A 24059-nucleotide genomic window follows, 5' to 3' on the forward strand; every position below is an offset into this window, starting at 1 on the left:
TCTAAGGGTAAAAATCATCCTGTGTGTCACCTGTTGGGACAATACACCTTGTGAAGCCATGGGAGAGAGCTTTCTCCTCTGTGGCACCCCAGCTGTGAAATATCTTTCCCTTAAAAAGGCCTGACTGGTGACAATTCTAGTGTCATTCTGGCATCATGATCCAAAGCCTTTTAGGTCAAAATCATTTAAAACATCTATAGAAATGCTATTGGTTATTTTAAGCTGTTTGAATTCGTTTTAAACTATTTGGCTTTGACTTGTAAAATTGTTTACTATCCTGCTAGTGTGTTTATGTTATTTTTTTTTCAATTTTCAATTTGCTTTAATTAGTCAAGTTGTATACCATACTATCTTTAGATATAGGATAAGACATATTTTTAGAATATGTATTTATTTAGAGCATTTTTAGCCTCCCTTCAGTCAAAAAGGTTCCCAGAGCAGCTTAAATAACTGAATAATAGCAAAATTAATAACAAAATGGAAAATAAATAGCATTACAGATGCTACTGCCCAGAAGAGCAAATTAAATTGGAAAGAGAATCAGAGTGCTATGCAAGCCGTTTAGGAGTAACCTATTGAGATTAGTAATGAATGCATATTTTAATCATATCAATGGACTGTAGCATTTCTTCCCCTTACCAATAGTGGCTGAGAATAGAGTTCAAGCTGTGCTCTGTAAATTATGTCATCCAGCGCTTCTTGTCCAATTTCCCACTGCCCGTTGTAACTGCATATGGATAAACAGGATGCAGGTTATTATTTTTCTGAACCACCGTTTTCTGTCCCCATCTTTTATCTTCCAAATACAGCTCCTGAACACAGGTCTTCTGCACTTTTGCAGGATCAATAATTAGAATGACAACCAATCATTCCTACTGCATTCTGCTTGCCTTCCAGTCTGAATAGTATCATTAGTAAGATTATAATTTATAATTCAGTAGAAAATATATATACACTATCAAGTTAATTTCCACAGCAGCACATCACACAAAAGAACATATTCATGAAGAACAAAGGTTAACTATTTGTTAAGTACTCCAACAGCGGGTTATTCAGGCAGACTCTTTCATTATTGTTTTTTCTTTGCACATAGACACACAAACAACTTGAGTGTACTCACATGTGTAAAGTTAGGTGTAGGAGTATATAATTCTCTTTTTTTAAGGTACGCTGATGTGATACGTCTAAAACAAGCCAGAAGTGTAAACCTTCAGGATCTACGTTGATGGACTCATGAGCTAACAGAAGCTCATAAGGCAAATCGGAAGGAAAAAATAGATGACAAGAGGGGGTAGTGTTCAATGCTGCAGGGGTGTGATTAAAAAAATACATCCCTGCCTGGTTTAATCTAACCCAGGGAACTCTTCCTTATACGGATTTCAAATACTTACACAGCATAATAGACTCCAGTGAGTAGTTGTACCATGAATTCAGGATCAAGTACCACTCTGCAATATTCTTCCTTCCAGGGTTTTTCATGTTGCCGTGGAAACCCACACACACAGAGTCTGGGAAAAGATTATTAACAATGGACTCACATGTTTTCATGATGTTAACTACATACTGAGATAAATTCAAATCTGTCATACTGAAAGAGGACCAGTTAAATCCATGGGAGAAGCCAAACTAATTGAAGTCCCATTGCATTCAATGGGTCTCCTCGAGAAGTTAGCCAAGCTCTGGAAATCAGAGGGCCAAGGGCCAATCAGAGGGTCAATTCCTGCTCCTCTTTGAACCATGAGTATGCATTGTGTGTCTGCTGTATTTTGGTCTTTGTACCATGCGTTTTGCTGTGTGTACTTTATAATAGTGTGTTATGACGTATGTATTTTATATTGGTGTGTTTTGACTGTGTTATACCCTGTGTCAAGCTATGAGGAGAGGTGGGTAACAAATAATAATAATAATAATAATCATCATCATCATCCTTTATCAGCAAAAGCGAGAACCCTTTTTGCTGCTAAAAGAACAATAAATGGAGAAGAAACTGAGCTCTGACAATGAATATTGTGGTGCCCAAATTCATCTTCCTCTCTATATATTTTTTTCAGGAACACATTTGAAAGGTGCTCCTTTTCTTTTCTATTCTTTATTAATTTCAACACAAAGAATCTGATCCACCATCAAACTAATATTCTTTCAGGGGAAAAATAAAACAAAATGAAATAAAAGATTTTTGGATTCTAGCCTAAATACATTGATTCACTATGCTGAGTCTTGTTTACTTGACTTAATAGAGAATATCTAAATCACATGTGTCAAATGCAAGATCCACAGGCCGTATCCAGCCCTCCATGTCATTTTATGTGGCCCTCCTCCAGATGCTAGACTACATGACTAGAGCTCATCAATCAATCATCATACAGTAACATCTGGTAGGCTGCCATTTGTTCTGTTTAGTCAGGAAAGTGAGCTTTAATTGAAATATAAGGCTTGCAAAGGTGATGTCTGATTTTAAAATGTCCTTTAACCTTTCCCAACCTTAGAGCCAAAGGGTTGAGGGGTTGCAATTCCCGTTAGCCCCAGCCTGCATGGCAGATAATAAAAAGTGATGGGAGTCGTCATTAAATAACATCTGGGAACCCAAACTGGGTAAAAACTAAAGAGTACCAACTACTATGAAAAAATTTATAGCTGACCCTCTGTATCCATGGTTTCTCCGTTCATGAGTTTAATGGCCTTTTGAAGCCGACCATAAGACTGATGTGTCCCCTCGATAAAAATGAGTTTGAAATTCCTGATCTAAAGGATATAAGTTGATTTATGGGTCTCCAATAAATGAGACTAAACATACCAATTGATCAAACACACAGGATGGGGACAGAGATAGATACTTCTAATATAAAAAAGAACCAGATATTTCAGTGTTTAGTCAAATATAACAATACATGAAACTTAAGTGTTTTCCTTTGAGTACTGATTAAATATTCTCTGAAACACCTTCAATATAAAGTAAACATTCTCCTGAACAACTTCAAATTTCTTACCTGGAACTCATCCTGCAAAGTGACTGATAGGAAGAAGCAGGCATATAGACAATAGCAGAGTTGTAACAGAGCATAAGAAAGCTCAGAACCTCAAACCTACGGAGACACAAGTTAAACAGAACAGTGAGATTCCTCATATTGTATATGAAATAATTAAATTGTTGGGTCTTTGGGGACAAAAGAATTACCAGAGCTTGCATCTATTCTACTTCACTCTGCTTGGGTTTGGAATAGAGAGTTTAGAAGATGTAAAGATGTAATTAAGTATCATATTGAAAAAATATTAGATAAAAAAGGCAAAGAATTTCCACAATTCCACACAGTGTGCTAAATTAGAACTGGAAGTCATACATATACTCCAAAGTTTTTTCCACATCTTATACATTCATAGTAATTTATAGAATTTTTAAAATTAAGGCTATCACAGGAATAAAGGGGTATTTGAATAAAGGAATATTAGAAATTGCCGATTAGAAAATCCAACATTTGCTTTTCTGTATAATTGTTACACTAAAGCTTACAAACATTCTTCGTTTCATACCTGCTGGTCTAAAAATATATGTACAGGCCATTAATAAAAAACAGGTACATCTCACACTCACCTGTTCTGTGCTGTGAATGTTTCTCTTTGAGGGTGAAGATCACTATAAACCACTCTGATAAGATCATGCTGACACAGAGCTCCCTCAGTCAAAGCCATGGATCCAATAGTCGATGGCTTAAGGTGTACAAAAAATATGAAAAGGTTGTTTAACTTCAAAACACCATTAAAATGCAGGAAATAGAAGAGACATGGGAAGGTGGCATGAAAGAATAACACATGATCACCCCATTACAGTGCACCAGAGATGCATAGAAACTCCAGTATAGTTTTTTAAGAATAACCTGTTGTTCTCCCACAAATGAATGCTAGGGACAATTAGAAACACTCAGTTAATGCAACTGTATTCCTACCTCATGGTAAATTGATGGCTTGGATAAAGAAGGAATGGTAAAAGATAACACTTTATTGTTCCCATCTTTGTCAGCAATTTCCTATGAAAAAAAAAGAAAACATATTGGAAAGTTAAATGACATCACATTAATTTAAATAGTGATTCCCAAGAAAGAAGGAAGAACCATTTGAATAGCATACCAAAGCACAACATCTATGGCAGCATATTTTCAATAACTACTTTTTTGCCTTTCTTTTATAGTCCTGGATCTATATTTTATTAGAAATTAAATATATATAGCATTTCAAAAGACAAAAAAGTGGCAGATTAAATTTCAAAATAAGTCTCCAAAATTAATTAAAACATTTAGTATAGCAAGTCCAGATCTGATAGAAAAAATAAAAAACTAAGTCTGGGGTACTTAAAAATCATTAGGAGCAGCCTCAAAGTTTCCTCACTTAGGAAGGATGCAAATTCAAAAAATGTTCTCTTAAATTTTTGATATTGGCAGAGTGCAAATGAGAGCCTCTCCAATTAATCCTAAAAAGAGAGCAAGGTCATATGAGAAGTATTTTAAGTTTCATGTCCTTAAATTTTCTCATGTTGAAAGCCTCAATGACCTAATTGATTAAACTTATTTGATTTGATTTATATCACACCTCTCTCCAGATATAGGATTGCAAGGCCTCTTACAAGAAATTAAGTACAGTTAAAACTTATTTGATTTTTAATTATTTTTAAATAATAAATGAGTTTTTCTATTGGAAGTGTAACTGGAAACAGACTGGAAGACAGTAAAGTTCTTGCAAAATAAGGGTCATGTGCTCCTGATCAGTAACAGTGGCAAACATGCCAGTTACCACATTTTGAATACTGTTTACTAGAGCTTCAAATACCACACATTTCAGGAATCCCAGATATAACTTAGACATATCTCACTGTAGTCAAAGTCATCCTGTTTGGTACACTTTCCATTAGCACTGCCATTTGAAGAACAAAAGCTTGATCCAAAAGCACCCTTAGCCTGAAAATCTGAATTTTCAAGAGGTGTGCAGCTTCATACAAAGTGGAATTCTTTTTCTCTAAACAGCAGTTCCATTAACCCAAAGAACTCCTGTTCTAGTCTATATTAAACTTCAAAGACAATTTTAAGAGTATCTATGATATTCATTCCTCTAAAGTACAGTAAAACCCCGCTAAGTCGAGCCCCGCTCGTTCGAGCGTCCGGGCAATTCGAGCCAAATTCCTCCTCCCCCCCCTCACTCACCCCATGCCTCGGCTCCCTCGCCAGTGCTGGGTGAGTGAGTGAGCGAGGGATGGAGGGTGGGCTCTCTCTCTGGCTCCTCCGCCATGCTGGGCAGCGGTGCTGCCGGCCCCAGCATAGCGAGGGAACCGAGGCATGGGCGGGCCCGGAGAAGGAGGAGGGCCTCAAAAGTCCTCCTGGCTCACCCGCTCGCTCTCTCGCGCCTCCTCCATGCTGGGCGCCGGTGCTGCTGGCGCCCTGCATGCGAGGGAGCCGAGGCAGGGGCGGGTGGATGAGCGAGGAGAACTTTTGGAGCCCTCCTAGCTCACCCACTTATTGCCTGGCTCCTCCTCCATGCTCGGTGCCAGTACTGCCGGCGCCCTGCATGCGAGGGAGCCGAGGCAGGGGTGGGTGGATGAGCGAGGAGGACTTTTGGAGCCCTCCTGGCTCACCCACTCGCTGCCTGGCTCCTCCTCCATGCTCGGTGCCGGTGCTGCTGGCGCCCTGCATGCGAGGGAGCCGAAGCAGGGGTGGGTGGGTGAGCGAGGAGGGCTCCAAAAGTCCTCCTGGCTCACCCACTCGCTGCCTGGCTCCTCCTCCATGCTCAGTGCCATTTAATAGTCTTTTCCTTAATCCCTCCTTGTAATCCAAGTTATTCGCTTATCCAAGCTTCTGCTGGCCCGTGTAGCTTGGATGAGTGAGACTCTACTGTATTACCAAAAGATGTCATGGGGTTGGGGGGAGGAGAGAAAGAATCACAGTCCAGGATTTAAAAGACCAAATAGTTATATAAATATTCTAAAGCAGTCAGTGTCTTGGAAAATCCTGGATAGTGTCCAGTATTGTTATAGCTATTGTGAGAGGAGCTCACAACGTCCCATACACCCTGAACACTTGTTTCAAAAGATTAGGATACTTTTTGGAGCAGTTCTGAGAGTTACAGGAGAGAGAAAGAAGAGCTCCAAATCCAGGTAACAGATTTAGGCCCTCCTAACGCAATATGGAGCAACTGCAATGCCCTAAAAACCCCAGATCAGTGGTTCTCAACCTGTGGGTCCCCAGATGCTTTGGCCTTTAGCTCCAAGAAATCCTAACAGCTGGTAAACTGGCTGGGATTTTTGGGAGTTGTAGACCAAAACACCTGGAGACCCACAGGTTGAGAATCACTGCCCTAGATGCTGCCTGATCTTGGAAGGAATACAAGGTCAGCTCTGGTTAGTATCTGGGTGGGAGACCAACAAATACTAGATGCTGTAGGCTATATCTCAGAGGAAGCAACTGGCAAAACCATTTTGTATTTCTTGCCTATAAAATTCATAGGGTCACAATAGGTGACTTGTATATCTATGGGATATACACCAGAATATGGAAGACCTAGTGATGCAGTGTTTTGTGTTAGCATTACTATATAAAAAGGTCTGTTCACTTCAATTACTTACCTGTCCAGTTTTACTTACCAAATTATAAATGCCTAGAAGCAGGGCCTCAATGCAGCCATTGCTCTGCCTATCTTTGCTGGCAGTAAGGTGCAGATAAACCCAAATCAATTCTGGTAAGAACTGCAACGTAAACCTTTTGAGACGAACCTCAGAACTACGATAGAGTTCAAAAAGTTGGTGGCAGACAGGTTCCAGGAGCTGAAGGAAACCAAAAATAAAAGCCCAACATAAACAACAGATCAAAGGTTATTATTATGATCTATTAATTCACTCATAGGATGCTGATAAATGGAAAGTTGTTGAGAATAAAACTTGTTAGTTTTTAAAAACTGGTTTTGCAATTCTACTGAAACTGAGTTTTGTCAACTTTTAGAACAAGATGATAGAAAAACAGTGAAAAAGATTAAGAAAACCTGCCAAGACAACAAGCAAGAGACAAAGAAAGCATTACCTCAGAGAATTTATTCATTTAATGAATCCAGAATAAAAACTGTGTTTCCTTGATGTACTTCATTTCCTTCTAAAATATATTATAGTGCATTTTCAGTTCAAAGAAGAACCCCAAAGTATCATACAGCAAATACATTAAAACCTAGAACGCTTTTAATCAGTCAGACTGAGACCAACAAAAAACTAACTGGAACAAAACTAAATTCAATTCTTATCAAAAGCTGAACTGAATGCCAAGGTCTTAACATTCTGAAGATTATAAATGAGGAACTTCATGGCTCTATTTCACATCCTAGTCCTCGGGATGTTAGAAGACAATGGAACACACGGAGAAGTGAAATTTCATAATTATATTAATTGGTAAAAATATTTTAAATTGTTTCTAGCAAAGACTTATCTGAATTAACACAGACCTGGGAATATTGTGCGTTTTCTTTAAGACAGTTGTCTCTAAACCCGTGTCTCCAAGTGTCATTGGACTTTAAATCTCTGAAGTCCCAGTCAATGTAGCCAACGATTAGCTATTCGGGGAATTGTAATTAGTGACATATGGGATCTAAGTTTGGGAACTATTGTTTCAAGAGATATAACTGCAGAAATCTATGTCTTTATTCCCTCTTTATCTTACATTAACCTTTTTTGATCTTGAAAACTACATTAGAAATTCACCCAAAGAATGCATTAATATATTAGCATGTGTATTTTTTTAATTTCTCTTCTTTGGATTAATGTAAATAGCAATCCTAATATGGCTGCTTGAAAGTAGTGCTATTGCAAGTTCTGGAAACATATTTAAACATAGCCATGTTAACCATACAGCAAAATGAAACGAAATGCAAAAGAGAGTGATACCTGTATGGGCCAACTAATATATTTTACTTCCATTTTGCGCAGTTTTGTGCACTTGAGTTGGCCAATAAAGATACAGCTTTTTGTTGATTTCATTTAATATTGCAAGTTCTATCATTCTATTTTAAGTTTACATTTCCTCACATGATTTAATAGCAATACACCATATTTCTAGAAATCCCCCCAAAATGTAAAATTTAAAATCTTGGTCAGCAACAAAAAGTTAAGGAATTAATAAACTGCTATTTTTATACACCTAAGCAAAAACTACATGGAAAAGTTCTTCTGACACTGAGGGGAGGGAAATTTCAAATAATGCCACCCCGTAAAATGTCCACAGCGATAACAGCTGTCATCCGCACTGCTGCTATGTTTTTGCTCCATTCAGTTTGCTTCTTTCTGCTTTTAACTATAATTCAGAAAACAACAGTAGCTTTCTTAAAACCTATTATTCACATAACTGTAACTCTGGTTTATTTAAAGCTAAAAAGTCAGGGTGGTTTAATCATGACTAGTGTAGAAAATATTATTCCTTTGAGGAATCTATTAATAAACTAGACCCAAATGTATTTATTATGTTTTAAAACATATGACTAACCTCATGCAATACTGAATGAAGTGAAACATTACTCCCTGTACGTTGACTACCATTAAAATCAAGAAAATATGTTGAATACTGTTAAGTATTTTAAATAGAGTACATGCAACTGGGAAAAAAAAATCTCCAACAGTCAATGATTACTGAAGTAGAATAAAGTAGGGTAGATGAAAGCAAAATTTCACTCACTCTAGTTAGGTTAATGGAAAAGCAATTATAAATCTCTTTAAATGAAGTATATTATTATGTATTTTGCCACTGCTTCTAAAAGCCATGGCAAACCACATACCTCATTATTTGGATCTTGAATGACCTTATAAAGAGCTGGCACCAAAGGTTTTTTTCGGTGAAGTGTTGCCGCATAACTGGATATTTGCATTTCAGGTAATGCCTAGGAGAAGAAGAGAATGGGTTGGTTATTCTACTTTATTTCTTGCCACTGACTGAAGCAAGAAAATCACCAACTTCCAACTCATTCTCCTAAATCAATAGGCCACTGCGAAGGGAAGAAAAAAAAGGCTGGTGAAGTGCAAAATACTTTTGCTTACAGCAGCCACATAGGGCAGTTTTGATGCATGCTTACAATTTAAAATAATTTTACTCACCTTGAATTCCGATAGCCATTCTTCTACCACACCACGTTCTGATCCTAGCATCTTCTTACAACTTCTACTCCTCTTTCACCTTTAAGAGGGAAAAGCAGTAATGAAGCACAGTGTCAGCTACAAGGCAGACTCGGAAGAAGCTGTTCCAATATTTGATAGTGTGATTTTATTTCAGGTAATCTGATTGCTACCTTTAATCCTAATCTTTATTGCTGGTTTTTACACAACTGGTAAGAAGTAAAATCATCTGTAGGCAACAAAAAACCCCATTTTTAACATGAGCATGCAACAAAGAACATAGGAATACTATTGAAATCAGGAGAACATGAGATGAACCCTTCCAGAACCTATTTTTCATGTTTCATTTCTAAAGGCTGAAGTTATAATCATACTTTTAAACATAACTGGTCATACAAAGGGAGAAGGAGCACTATCTTCAAGATACATTAACCATGCTTGTTTTCTTATCAAATATAATATAAGCAAAGATCAATCAGAAAAAGTTGAAACACATCATAGACCCAAACCATGTGATGTCCTCTAACAATAAATTTGGCCATGGAACAAAGCAAAATAATGTCCTGAAGTTTAATAGTATTACGGTATATCCGTTTCCTCTACCTGTTGCTAAGAATTTCTGAAACTTCTATTCAGCAAATAACAGCCTGATGATACATAGTGTGGTCATTTAGAAAGCAATAAAAGAGACTTTATTGAGGTTATAAAATTATCTCCCAAATTTATAAGTAAGGTTTTATAAACTTTATCTCTGCACTAAACCTCCACTCCCCAATGTTGCATCAACATTCAAGTTTACAAGATGTATGCTGAGTATTTTTTGCTATGAAACAATTCTGTCTGAGGTGTTATGAGTCAAAAAGAGCAGAATAGCTAGGTGATTTTTCCTACTACAGATGGTAATCTGAGGCTTAGTTCAAACTAACTCAACTAATAACGAGAAAAACTGCTAAAGATTATATAATAATTACCTTACAATAAATTGATTTTACTCAACATTTACTAGAGAAGACATTTTATAAAAAAAATCTATGCATACATATTGGACGTGCCCTGTGTATTACGTCTCCTTTCTCTTTGCAGATCAGTGTGTGAAAAATATCCTGACGATGAGCTAAACGTTCCCTTCGTACTAAAGCTCTTTGACAGAAGAAGTCAAACATGTGTTCCCCCGGTAGTCTGCTACACATGCGTTCTTCATGTCAGCCACTGAGCTCAAAAATGCATGAGGTAGAGGAAGAGAGGGGCTTCTACTTCTCAATAGCCTCTACAGATACCTTCAGCAGCCCCCCATTCTGCCCTGCACTGTCAAGGGAGCCCATTGATGTCCTAAATAAATTTTCCAGAGGACATGGCTATATAGGAGGAAGGACGAACACAATACTTTTTTCCATGTACCTTCTTAATTCAACTTCTTGTTGGCTTCTCCTTGCATTATGTCGTAGATTTTTTTTAAGTATAAAGGGATTAAAGTATGTTGGTATTCAGACAGATTTAGTTATCACATGCATTCATATAATTATTTCATTTTTGGGTTTTGAGATATGTTCTAGCAACTTTTCAGTAGTCATTTTAATTTTGACAACTGTCTCTTAAACTAAAGGCATAAATTACTAGTTGCTGTATCTTTCAAATCATTACCAAGCTAGGTTTTGAAATCTCTATCTGTGTGTGTGTGTGTGTGTGTGTGTGTATTTTTAACAAACTACAATCAAGTCTGTTCAGATAGACAAGAAACAATGGTTGCCCACAGTTCCCCAAGTCCAAGAATGATAGAAAATTCAGATTTGTTCACATGTTAAATGCAAGCAAAATTACAGCTGACCCCTCTAGGTTTGCTTTTTCTGTATCCAGGGTTTCAAGTCATACACAGGGGACCTTGGAACTAAAATGCAGCAAATATATTGGAAATATCAAACAATATCCTTTGCATATATGAACTGTTTCTTCTGTAACTTACAGAATTGTTAGCCAGAGGAAAACTGGCAGTATTAAAATCAGAGTTAATAATCTATGGTTAGTCTGTCTCTGTGTGTGTTTGTCTTTACGTTGCTTGTCACCTTATGGCAACCTCATGAATTTCATAGGGGTTTCTCCTTCCTCTGAAATATAGTCTGCAGCATATGGTATTTGCCAGCAATCTCTCATACGAGTACTAACTGGCTGACCTTGCTTAGATTTCAGAATCAGACAGGACCTGGCACCTTTAGGGAGAGCATTTAGTCCTGCCACCCTGATTGTAAAGGAAATATATGAATGATCTACTTTACCTCTGTTTGAATAAGTTAGTCCTCTAAAGGAATTGATGGAGGTATGCCGTCATTTTCTAGTTTGGAATGCATTTGTCTGCCTTTCAAATGATCACAAGTTCTGCCAACAAAGAGACACAAAAAAGAATACATTTAAGATAGCAAGAAAACTTGAAGTCAGTTAGAATACACTATGAATATCTAAATCCTTCTAAAATCAGGTAATATATCTTTATAGCATCAACCAAACTGGATGATTTCATAATTTCTCTTACAAAATTTGTTTTTGTAGAAAGTGTAATATATCAACCCATATCTAGTCAAAATTAATATAAAGATTATGAACCTTGAATATATATGATAGTGACATTAAAACGAGTTTACTTTGATAATCAAATGTGTATATAGTCACAGCCACATCAGACACCAGGACAATGTAAAGTTCCTGTGAAGAGGTTGGAAGTTTTCATTCTCTTTTTTAAATGAACAAAAGTTTAGTGCCATGTCAAAATTCGTTTTTGCTGCTCCTAACTGCATTTCATTGTTACCTTTTGCCTAATACAGTAGAGTCTCACTTATTCAAGCTAAACGGGCCGGCAGAACCTTGGATAAGCGAGTATCTTGGATAATAAAGAGGGATTAAGGAAAAGCCTATTAAACATCAAATTAAGTTATGATTTTACGAATTAAGCACCAAAACATCATGTTATACAACAAATTTGATAGAAAAAGTAGTTCAATACGCAGTAATGTTATGTTGTAATTACTGTATTTACGAATTTAGGACCAAAATATCATGATATATTGAAAACATTGACTACAAAAATGCATTGAATAATCCAGAACCATGGATAAGCGAGTATTGGATAAGTGAGACTCTACTGTAATTGCATTTAGCAGTTCATCACAGATGACTAAAATGTCCTTTAGTTATCTTTTGGCTTATTCTTAAATTACACTGGCCAATACAAATGTTGGTGCCTCAAATGTTAGACCTGTTTCTGCATATATTTGACCTACTAGTTTCAAAAATGGCACCAGTTTCCCCCTATCAACTCTAGTTTTTGAAATACAAAACGTATACCATATACCAGTCTTCATCTGCTTGCCTACAGAAAGTCATGGTAACCATTTTCAAAAAAGTAGAGCTAATGCAGTCTATGCAATGCAATTTTCTGAATTAGTATCCTAAATAACCCCAGGAACAGGCTTAAATACCAAAACACCAAGAAAAAATTATTGAGCTGCATTATCTCCTGCAGGACACAGTATAATTGTAAGGAATAAAAAGGACTCTATGTAGAATTAAAACTGTGATTTCTATAGTGTGTCCTAATAGAGCTAAATGTAAGGTCGACCATTCTGTCATCTTTACTTCTATCCACTGTATACATCTGGCACTCCACATCGATAGGGATTAGGGATGCAGTACCTTTGTGAAAATGGGAAAGCCACAAATATTGTAAGCACTCCCCAATCATGCTCGCACCCTCCCAATGCTCTCCTCTCAATCTCCTGTCCTTCCCCAAAAAAAAATTAACCACAAAGCAGATGTCAGAAGAGTGAAGTCCAAATGGATCTAGCTGCTATGGGCCCGGGAATACTCAAAAGCTCTGGTTGTTTGGCCAAACCACACCACACTTTCCTTATGTTTGGCCAATGATGGTACGCAGTGGAGTCAGCACCCTGAAAACAAGGCATGAGAGGTAACTGTGGTATTATTGGCCAAGTTGCTAGCTTGCTCAAGTAAAAAATGAGGGTTCCAGTAAAATTTCAGATTTCATACCATTTACAAGCTGTATGGAACAATCTCCTAATGTACTCTATTTTTTTGCTATTAAGAACAAAGCATGACATTTGTCATTCTGCTAGAACCAAGTGACACTTGAAAAAATGAGGCACTTCAGAATACATAATGAAAAGAGTACAATTACACAATTTATATCTTTTTTGAAAATGCTATAGCAATGAAGAAATTAGATTATGGTGAAGCTGGATTAATTAATGCACTGGGTTCTATGTACTTTGACCGGAAAAACCATGTTAAAGCTCATCCTTGAATAATTTATTTATGTTGTTCCGAGTCCTCTAGTTTCCTATTGCCTTTTCCCTCTGGGCAATGCCCTTCCCACTAGTGAAGTTCAATTTGCAAGCTTATCAAGGCAGCAAGAATCCAACTTTCCTGAAATGCTATTCTGTAATGCACTATGTCTAATAATCCTGGCATATGCTGGAGTATAGCAGTTGCACATTCTCCTTGTGATACAGCAGCGAGGAGGAAAATTAGACACAATGTGGTCACTCTGAGCAACCTCTTTTTCTTACACCATGCTGCAACCATCCCAACCTTTTCCTTCCAGCTATTGCTATCTATAGAATCATAGTGCATCATCAGGATTTAAGCCATGTTATTAAAGACATTAATTGTTGCATAGGCTCTGGTAATATAACTTCAGATAAAAAAGCTATTACTTCACAACATCATTACCATTTGAAATGGTGAAACAAAAAAACACTGCTGACACCAGCAAAATAAAAATAACATATTTCTCCCTAATCTCTCAATTCTGATGCATCCCACCATTAATGGAAACATAACAAGGTACAGAATACAAAATTACTACAGTGATTCACAAATACAATTGATTTACTAATGATTGTATGCAATAATAATTTCTGTTTGATACATATTTAATCACCAACATACAAATATGTCTATAACAATATAGCATTATGTAATATGGGCTGTGTGTGTGTACACGCGTATCAGGAACTCCGACGTATACCAGGTCAAAATTTAAAAAAATACTTGTACCACAGAGGAAATGACATCTTTACAGTACTCAAATGCAAAAACATTTAGTTTTAATATAAACATTTGAAAGAATACAGTCCATCACTCTAAGTTTCTTGAAAATAGAATTAGAAGAGGAAAAATATAATGGCATCTTCTAAAACAACTCAATGCAACACACAAGTATTGCTTGTAAGTGATTGTTTTGAGACCAGATTTCTTTACCTTTTTACATGCTCCCACCACCAGTTTCCCTAGAAACAACATCATGCAGTCAACCTACACTAAGCCTAAAAGACTCTCGTCAGCTACTGTGTGATAACCCAACCAACGCAAATCAAGACAGATTACCAGCCCATCTTTCATCAATTTCTCTAAGAGGGTTTGCTCTTCTGCTAAATGTAATACTGAATAATGCCTTGTTCTAAAAAAAAAACCCCAAACACTTCTATAGTCTTCATGCATCTCAGATCTGTTCTCCTTTTCTGACAATAAGACTTCCGTCCTTTTACAATCCATCTGTTCTGTCACATTAAGCATCAAGACATATCCAAACAAATGTTTTCAAAAATCTGGATGAATTTTATTCAAATAGCAGCAATTTCCCATTCACATTTTGGGAGGTACACATCACACATCTATTTCAATGAAGAAAAACAAATATAGTCACCATTTTTCTTAACTAAAAAGCAGGTGGTACGGTACTGTTATACAGTGACTATATTTCCCTGAAGGTATGTATAACCAGAGGAAGGCAGTGGGATTCAGAAAGATGCCATTCTGATTCCTCCCCTTGACATTTGATGTTTTCCTTGCTGGAATGTATTGGAAACCCTCTCTACCGCTCTCACTGCAAGGGGAGCAATGCAGCAGGAGAAATTACTGAGCAAGATCATGATGATTTCTGTCCATTGTGTTGTGATTTTTGGGCTTGTAACATATACAAGCCCAGGTGCCAATCTGAACTGCATGTTTTGGTTCCCAAATGGAAACTTCATAAACCAAGAAGCCACTATGCATAAATCCTTCTGCTCTCAAGAATTTCAATCATGCACTCTATTATGATTCCCAGAGATACATGAGAAAACTACATTTGTATTTGGGCCTTTAAGGAACAGCAATATGACTCTCATCTATACAAATACTTTCTTTTACGCTGTGAAAGAAGAATACTTCACTGAAGTATTAGTCTTTGTACTGAAAGGTTGTAATCAACTTCCATGGCCAACCAACTTAGGAAGAATTTATACATGTCTTAACTTCTAGGGAAGACATCACATATATAGAAGTTCCCGTTCTATAATCCAGCAAGACCAAATAACATCTGCTCCATAAGGACACAAAGGCAATTCCAGAACTTCTGAAATAAAGCAGAGAGCAACTGCATTCACCTTTGTTCAGCCAGACTCTTGAGTTTGCTAAGGTGTTTGAGCAAGGTTATCCATACCTTTTGTTTACAGTGTCAATGAAAACAAAAGTTGAGGTAACCAAAGAGGGTAAATAGGAAAGTTCTCCAATGAAAACAGAAAAGGAGCAGAGGACATCTAGTGGGCTCTCCACTGAACATTACTGATCAGCTAAAATTTATTTCAAGGCCAGGGTCTGCAAGATGAACCATTCATTGCAATGGTAACAACTTTATGCTACCATCAGATAGGACACAACTCCCTACCTGAGGCGAAGCAGGCCTAGGGCCTGAACACTCCATGGAAAGAAGACCACATAAAAATGTATGTGCAGTACTTGTGTTTCATAATGGTAGACAGGCAAAAATATAAATTCTAGATAAACCCAACCTTTTGTAATTATATTTGGCTAATCTGAAGATGCATACCTTAAAGTTTGCTTAGTCAGGCACTTTGTGAATTATCTCACTTGAATACAACAGCAATTGTGCTCCTCATCATTCTGTAGCATGAGCATAATTTGGATGAATAATGTTAAGAAACAATCTTGTGCCAAAATGATTATTCAGTCCTTAGTAAATAGTGAACTATGGAGTAAAACAACAGATTAAAATAATAGTTTCACAGAAAAAGAGATTCGCGTTTTAATCAGGTACTTATTTTGTCTCTTTGGGACTTTCTTACATGCTCAGATTTATGTTACATATTAACTAAAAGTGCTGTAGCCAACTATCTTCAATGTTCGAAAAGCCCAGCACAGAATGTAACCTATTAAAAGAGAACAGAAACTCGATTATCATTGTTCACCTAAACAAAGTCTCTTTCCATTTTAGGCCAGAGACAGGTATCTAATCTGACCAAACACTCATAAAAAGCAATTATTACTGTAACTGTGATCTACATCTTCACCCTTATTACTAGTTTGGTGGTAGAACCTTCAGAAAACTCCAGAAATAAAAAAACACACATTTGAACAACAGAATGTTAAGCTGTTGAAAGTAAAATAAATAAAATGTGAACAGTTGTCTGCATGTGTTGACAGCATTGCTAACTGATGAAGGAAGCTGCTGGCTTTTCACAAATGCTGATGAACTGCTTTAATTGAAGTGGAAATCAAAGCCAGCAAGTAAAAACAAACGAAGTTGATCAAAAACAATTATAATCCAGGACGAGACATTCAGAAACAAACAGTTCTACAAATTACGATTTCCCCACACTCCAGTAAAATAACTTGCACTAGATCAATGTCCATTGTACCACTGCAATCACCTTTTATTTCAGATGAAAAATGGTTTTATCTAATGTGTTGTCGAAGGCTTTCATGGCTGTGATCACAGGGTTGTTATGTGTTTTCCAGGCAGTATGACCATGTTCCAGAAGTATTCTATCCTGACGTTTCGGCCACATCTATGGCAGGCATCCTCAGAGGACCTCTGAGGATGCCTGCCATAGATGTGGGTGAAACATCAGAAGAGAATACTTCTGGAACATGGCTGTACTGTCTTGAAAACACAAAACAACCCAGTATTATCTAATAACCACATTAGCGGCCAGATATGAAATGTAAGGTAGTTATACTGCTACTATCGTTGTTATGGTTATTATTCCCTCTAAATCTCTTGATTCCTAACATACGCTTAAGTTGTACTTGAGACAGAAAGAACTAATGCCATATTTTAGGACTTACTCTACTATCAAATAAAGACTTGACTGGAGTGCAGCAGAGCAGTGCCACAAAATATAGTTCCAGCGCATGATAAACATTTAATGGACACTTAAAACCCAACGATTAAGACAGAAGTGATACAGTAAAAATCAAGTGCTTTTATGGCTTTTATGGTTATTTTTCAAAACAACAGATGCATTGACAAGCTATGTATTTTACAATGAACATACATATGAACTTTTTTTTATGTCAGGAGTGACTTGAGAAACTGCAATATGAATAGCATAATAGTTGCATTCCCCCCTTTTAGAGGTGAGACTCTATAATAGTTATACAATAATATAATAGTTTCCTTTGGGGGGAAAGGCCTGATTGCCTCTCCCCACCGAGCTATGGAGGGTTGCTTCCTTACATAATAGTCACACCTGTCAACTGTGGGTACAACTATTATGCAAGAAAAACAAAAACAAAAAAAAACATTTTGGGCATCCAAAAAGAGGGGTGAAACTATTATGTGATGGTGACTACTATGCAATGAAATGTGGTAACCTGTTTCAGAACCGGGAAGAAAACTTAAAATAGCTTTATAGTACCTACCACCCTTATCGCTAACTGAATATATCTTCCTTTTTTTGAATTTGAGAGTCAAACCTGTTTAATTTTTCCAGAAGTCAATGTAACTTGATGTTATACACAGACATCTTCCATTATTATTTTATACTCAAATATCATAAAAGATTACAAACCAAAAAGTACTCAAATAAAGCAATAACCAATGAAGAACATCGGCTGTTGGCCAAAGTGACCAGGAAGACCTCAAATCTTTCCTAGATTCCTCATGCTATTATGCCCTCCTATTCAAGATGACAATAAATGTATTATGTTTGGAACAGTAACAATCGTATACCTTTTCTGAGATTCTTTCCCTGGCTTAGTCTCCCGGATATCATTCAACCACTACTCTTATAATTCCCAGCTACCACACCAAGCAGATAAAAAATATATAGTATCTAGGAATCCAATGTTGTAAAAGGCTGTATTGTATGTTTTGAGTTCTCCTAGAACAAGTTCTAAAACTAGAAGACAAGTTTTACATTTATTTCCTCAAATGTACATGATGCATTTTTCCTAAAGTGGAAATCCATTCCTGTAAAGAGGGACAGCCAATGACAACACTGAAACTACAGTAGAGTCTCACTTATCCAACACTCGCTTATCCAACGTTCTGGATTATCCAACGCATTTTTGTAGTCAATGTTTTCAATATATCATGATATTTTGGAGCTAAATTCATAAATACAGTAATTACTACATAGCATTACTGCGTATTGAACTACTTTCTCTGACAAATTTGTTGTCTAACATGATGTTTTGGTGCTTCATTTGTAAATTCATAACCTAATTTGATAATTAATAGGCTTTTCCTTAATGCCTCCTTATTATCCAACATATTCGCTTATCCAACATTCTGCCGGCCCGTTTATGTTGGATAAGTGAGACTCTACTGTAATAGAAGGTGGTCTCAACTCAAACATAGCTTCTCATAGAGTACTCATGCTGTTCAAACAATAAATAATATCACTAATTAAGAACGAGCAGCTCAAATGTTTTTAAGGTCACGTATCAGTTACATGCAACATGCAACAATTATGGAAAAAGGGGGCCACTGCTATTTTAAATATAGTCTTTCAAAAAGTTGCTTATGTGGAATACCAGAAACAAACTATCACATTTTATGGCAATTTGGCAAAACAAACTACAGCAACAAATAAACAAGGCATTGCCCTATAAAATAATACACCCAACCCTTTACCTTTTAATACTAGTTTAATAATTCACTGCACTACTGAATAGTTAAATACAATGCTGCCTATTGTTTCCACAGTACAGTTATTCTTCAGATCTGATGCCAACAATGCAAGAGCTACTCAGAGGTCTGTCAAAGACCTTATGTGATTCAAAAAGCAAACACTTAACATTTGAAACAAGCCAGACCACTAGCCCACTGAACACACATTGCTTCATCTGAGAAGTAACTTCTGTATATAGCTGTGTATAAATAAAAAAAAATGACTTGCCCCCAAACTGGATTGATTTACCCATGAATCAATGCTAGAGGAGAGACCCAGCATGAAGGCAGTGACAATAGACCAGGGGTCCCCAAACTTTTTAAACAAGGGGCCAGTTCATGGTCCCTCAGACCGTTGGAGGGCCGGACTATAGTTGAAAAAAAACCTATAAACAAATTCCTATGCACACTGCACATATCTTATTTTAAAGTAGAAAACAAACAAACAAACAGGAACAAATACAGCCTCAATGCTAATCATAATCATAGTAAAAATAATAAAGAGGGTTGGAAGAGACCCCTTGGGCCATTTAGTCCAACCCCCTTCTACCTTTGTGCACCAAAAGCACAAGCAAAGCACCCCTGACAGATGCCACCCAGCCTCAATGTTGTTAATAATAATGATAATAATAATAATAATAATAATAGTAATAATACAGTATATCTATCTTGTTTGCTATGTCATACAATGTAGTTGTGTCAATAGTAATAATAATACATCACACAGTCCTAAACGCTGGGGAAATGTTCAACTTGTGATTTTGTGATACAAAATCCAGCATATATATCTTGTTTGCTGTGTTATGCTGTGTCTTTGTGTCAATAATAATAATAATAATAATAATAATAATAATAATATCAAAGAGGGTTGGAAGAGACCCCTTATGCTATTTAGTCCAACCCCCTTCTGCATTTGTGCACCAAAAGCACTGGTAAAAGCACTGGCAAAGCACCACTTAAATAATAATAAAAATACCATTATAAACAAGCAAAGCTTTGGAAGGCACGCACCAGGCGAGGGAGGAGGTGGGAAAGGCGTGCACCTTTCCCTCCTCCCTTGCGCTGCACGCGCATTCCACGGTGGAGGAGGAGGGAGCCACCGCCACCATGGGGGCCGGTGTCACACTCAAGGCAGTGGAGCACCAAGAACCGTACACGGAGGCCAATAAACTATCTAATATCTTTATTAAGGAAATATATAAGAATAATAATAGCAAGTAGAAAATATAGTCCAGAGGCAGACCTTTCAAATGAGGTCAAATATAGTCCAGAAATAGTTTGTCCAATAAATGATATTAGAGTCCAAAGATAAAATCCAATAAACCGAAACACACACTATTGCCAAGCAATAGTGTGGGGAATTGTCCAGGGTCTTCCAAGGTCCAAGGTATGATTCACAACAAGCTGGAATAAAAACTTGATTCTAGGAACAAGGTCCGTGACTAAGAACAAGGCAAGGCAATTCTTGAAATACTTGAATGAGCAAGGCAAGGAAACTGGATTTGCGGACTTTGCGAAGTCCACGCAAGGCTGGAACGTGATTTCACTCCTGAAGCTGTTCTGTTGACTCTGCACCGGACCAACCGTGCCAGGCACCTATATCTGGGTCTCATTTTCCCGCCAAGCAGGTGTCCAGCGTTCTCTTTCCCTAGAGAACGGGAAACGAAACCCAGCTTTCTCCAGATGTGAGACTCCCTGGACTTTCCCAGGGGAAACATGGCTAACCAGTGTCTTGTTTGGCTGCAATTCTCAAGCTCCTGTGAACCCGCTCTTTCACTCCCCTGTCTGCAGCAAAGGACTGTCTCCTAGCGAAGGGAGGTGAGAGCTGCTCATGGTCTGTCTTAATTGGTTCTGGGGCGAGAACATCAACATCAGGCATCTGGAAAAATTCCGGCTGTTGTTGATCCGGAGAAAACCCCATGTTTTCATCTTCATCTGCCACAGTGACACTAGGAGCGGGACTACAAGGCCCATGAGACATCACAGCCGGATAAATGGCTTTGATGGGCCGCATGTGGCCCCCGGGCCTTAGTTTGGGGACCCCTGCAATAGACAGTCAAGAAACACTTCCACCTCCTTGCCCAAACAGGAGGAGAAAAAGATAGTCCACCCCCTTCCGCATTTTCATTTTTGATCCAAATGGAGTTCTTCAGAAATTTGAGTTACTTGACAAACACTTTTATTTTCCTTTGACTTTTGCTACATGCCCTTAACTTTAACCCTGAAGTTATCCATGGGTCAAAGCAAAATCCATATTTATGGCCCCAAAATTTGTGTTTCACTTATAAATGTGGTTGACTTATACATGAGTATGTAATGGAAGTCTTCGCTATTCCTGCTGTCCAATGCCCATCTCACCATAGCAGCCAGAGACTGAAACTAGATTTTTATGTACCCAAAGAGGCCAAAACTTTATAGACCTCTGAACTTGCACATTGTAGAAATTGAGTAATATTCCAATCTGAGAAAATAATATCTCAACTGTAAATTTAGTTAATATACATTAGATTCAAAATGTGACATACAACATGCTGCCCTAGAACTCGAGAAAGTTACTTTTGAGGACTGAAATTCACAGAATAATAGTTAAAGGATTCTCTAAGCTGTAGTTCGAAAGCCAAATCAATATAGTATTATAAAATCACCAGATTATGCTTGGATTGCAACAAACTAGAATGCTAAACTGACAGCAAGATTACAGTACATCAACCCCAATATTCAAAATACTCCAAATCTGTAATTGTCCACATGAATGGCCAAGGGGAGTGGTGGTTTAGACACAAATTTTGATGGTTTAATAGACACAGATTTTGTTTCACGCATAGAATTCTTTAAAAATATTGTATATAAGGTTGTTTCAGGCTATGTGTGTAAAGTGTACATGAAACAACAATGATTTCCTTGTTTAGATTTGTGTCCCATCTTCAAGATTCCATTTTGTAAATACAGTATATACAAACATAAGTATTGCATTTTTTAAAATCCAAAATCATGAACACTTCTGTATTTTGGAGAAGAGATACTCAATCTGTACTAGCTATTGACATCAGTAAATCAGGTATGTTTAGGGTATGATGGCTGTTAAATGTTATCCCATAGGATACACATAATTGTTATTTAAATCCCTTTCAATGCTTGCACCCATTTGGTATGATGGGTTTAAGAAAAAACCTCATATTGGTTTAAAACATTTAACTCATAACTGTCCTTCTGTAGTCAGATGTGATTATCACAAGATTATAAAATATAGTAAAAACTGACACCAGTATCTGGAGGGCAAGCAATCCCCCATCCCTTCAATATGGCAATGTTTGGTTTATCTTTAGTTGACTACAGTACTCTCCCCAATTTAGCAATAGCAAGGTAGTGTAAGGCTATACACATACAGTAGAGTCTCACTTATCCAAGCCTCGCTTATCCAAGCTTCTGGATTATCCAAGCCATTTTTGTAGTCAATGTTTTCAATATATCATGATATTTTGGTGCTAAATTCGTAAATACAGTAATTACAAGATAACATTACTGCGTATTGAACTACTTTTCTGTCAAATTTGTTGTATAACATGTTTTGGTGTTTAATTTGTAAAATCATAACCTAATTTGATGTTTAATAGGCTTTTCCTTAATCCCTCCTTATTATCCAAGATATTCGCTTATCCAAGCTTCTGCTGGCCCGTTTAGCTTGGATAAGTGAGATTCTACTGTATCTGTGTATATAGCCTATCTGTGAGGCTATATAAAGAAGCAGTTTATTTCTGACAGCAGAATATTTGACTTTAACTTAATAATAATACCAGTCTTACAGATGTGTATACAAACCAAATATAGATGCATTATTACTGTTCAGTACACATTAGCCTGGAGCACAAACACAAGCTATGAACAGATGCTTCTCTTGCAGTTAAAACAGCTGACATCTCAGTACAAGCTCACTGCTCTTTAAAGCTATTTCCCACAGACAGTGACATGTTTCTGTTCATTGTTTTAAAAAAACAAAGATTTCTAAATGTTACATGAAAGCCTTTCAAAAGATCTGGGTTTTGAATACTCTTATGTGTGTCTTTCTTTTTGAAACTGAATGCTGCTTTATATTGTTTCTTTAAAAAAAGCAGGACAGAAATGTTTGGTATCTTCTTCCTCACCACAATCTGAGCTGATGATCCCAACAATTTACCATTTTACCTCCAGCTTCTAAAACAGTCTGAGCATAATGCTCCCAAGAAGGGGGCAAAAGGCAGGAAAAATAATTCTGCAACCAGCCAACAACCGATGGTTTGTTCTCCATATACAGACACTCTGATTACTTGAACTGTAGGGGGAAAATTTAGTAGGAAGCAGAAACCAGAGCAATAAAGAACAGCTACTGCAAAGGAAGCACTGGTGGGGTGAGGTGGAAGACAACACTTGCTCCCCTGTGTCACCCGGTGGCAACAGCATTTGAAAAGTGACAAAGAATTCCTCCCCATGGCTGACAACCCTTCTATATTTCATCTGAAAAAGTCAAGCATGCTCCAATGATAAACAGGAGAGAACTGCAAAAGACCTACTAACCCCTGTGGCAACGGCCACTCCAAGCAGATTGCTCAGAAAAAGAACAGCAGTAATCAACAGACCAGCTTTCCAAACCTTTTGCTTCTTTAATTACTTTGCCAGCCAAAGCAATAGAGACAGTCTGCCTTTGAGGCTCTCAGAGCTTCCAAAGAATCTAGATACAGTAGAGTCTCACTTATCCAAGCCTCGCTTATCCAAGTTTCTGGATTATCCAAGCCATTTTTGTAGTCAATGTTTTCAATATAGCATTATATTTTGGTCCTAAATTCGTAAATACAGTAATTACAACATAACATTACTGCGTATTGAACTGCTTTTTCTGTCAAATTTGTTGTAAAACATGATGTTTTAGTGCTTAATTTGTAAAATCACAACCTAATTTGATATTTAATAGGATTTTCCTTAATCCCTCCTTATTAT

At 37.1% G+C, this 24059-nt stretch overlaps 1 protein-coding gene across 4 annotated transcripts in view; it reads right to left on the minus strand.

Annotated features, from left to right (window-relative positions):
* hycc2 (hyccin PI4KA lipid kinase complex subunit 2) overlaps positions 1 to 24059 on the minus strand; it is a 59070-nt gene that overhangs the window by 22033 nt on the left and 12978 nt on the right. For 3 of the 4 annotated variants that reach the window (XM_008120531.3, XM_008120533.3, XM_062961824.1), the window contains exons 2-10: positions 11395 to 11494; positions 9107 to 9185; positions 8791 to 8892; positions 6623 to 6802; positions 3942 to 4022; positions 3590 to 3705; positions 2988 to 3083; positions 1392 to 1508; positions 640 to 727 (exon numbers count right to left, since the gene is read on the minus strand). In XM_008120531.3, coding sequence (XP_008118738.1) covers positions 640 to 727; positions 1392 to 1508; positions 2988 to 3083; positions 3590 to 3705; positions 3942 to 4022; positions 6623 to 6802; positions 8791 to 8892; positions 9107 to 9157 — 831 coding nt within the window. In that variant the 5' untranslated portion in view covers positions 9158 to 9185; positions 11395 to 11494. Of the gene's footprint in view, positions 1 to 639; positions 728 to 1391; positions 1509 to 2987; positions 3084 to 3589; positions 3706 to 3941; positions 4023 to 6622; positions 6803 to 8790; positions 8893 to 9106; positions 9186 to 11394; positions 11495 to 16001; positions 16780 to 24059 lie in introns of those variants that run through there. The other variant, XM_062961833.1, reaches the window with a different exon arrangement.

This window comes from Anolis carolinensis, chromosome 1 (genome assembly GCF_035594765.1).
Source record: "Anolis carolinensis isolate JA03-04 chromosome 1, rAnoCar3.1.pri, whole genome shotgun sequence".
Lineage (NCBI taxonomy): Eukaryota > Metazoa > Chordata > Lepidosauria > Squamata > Dactyloidae > Anolis > Anolis carolinensis.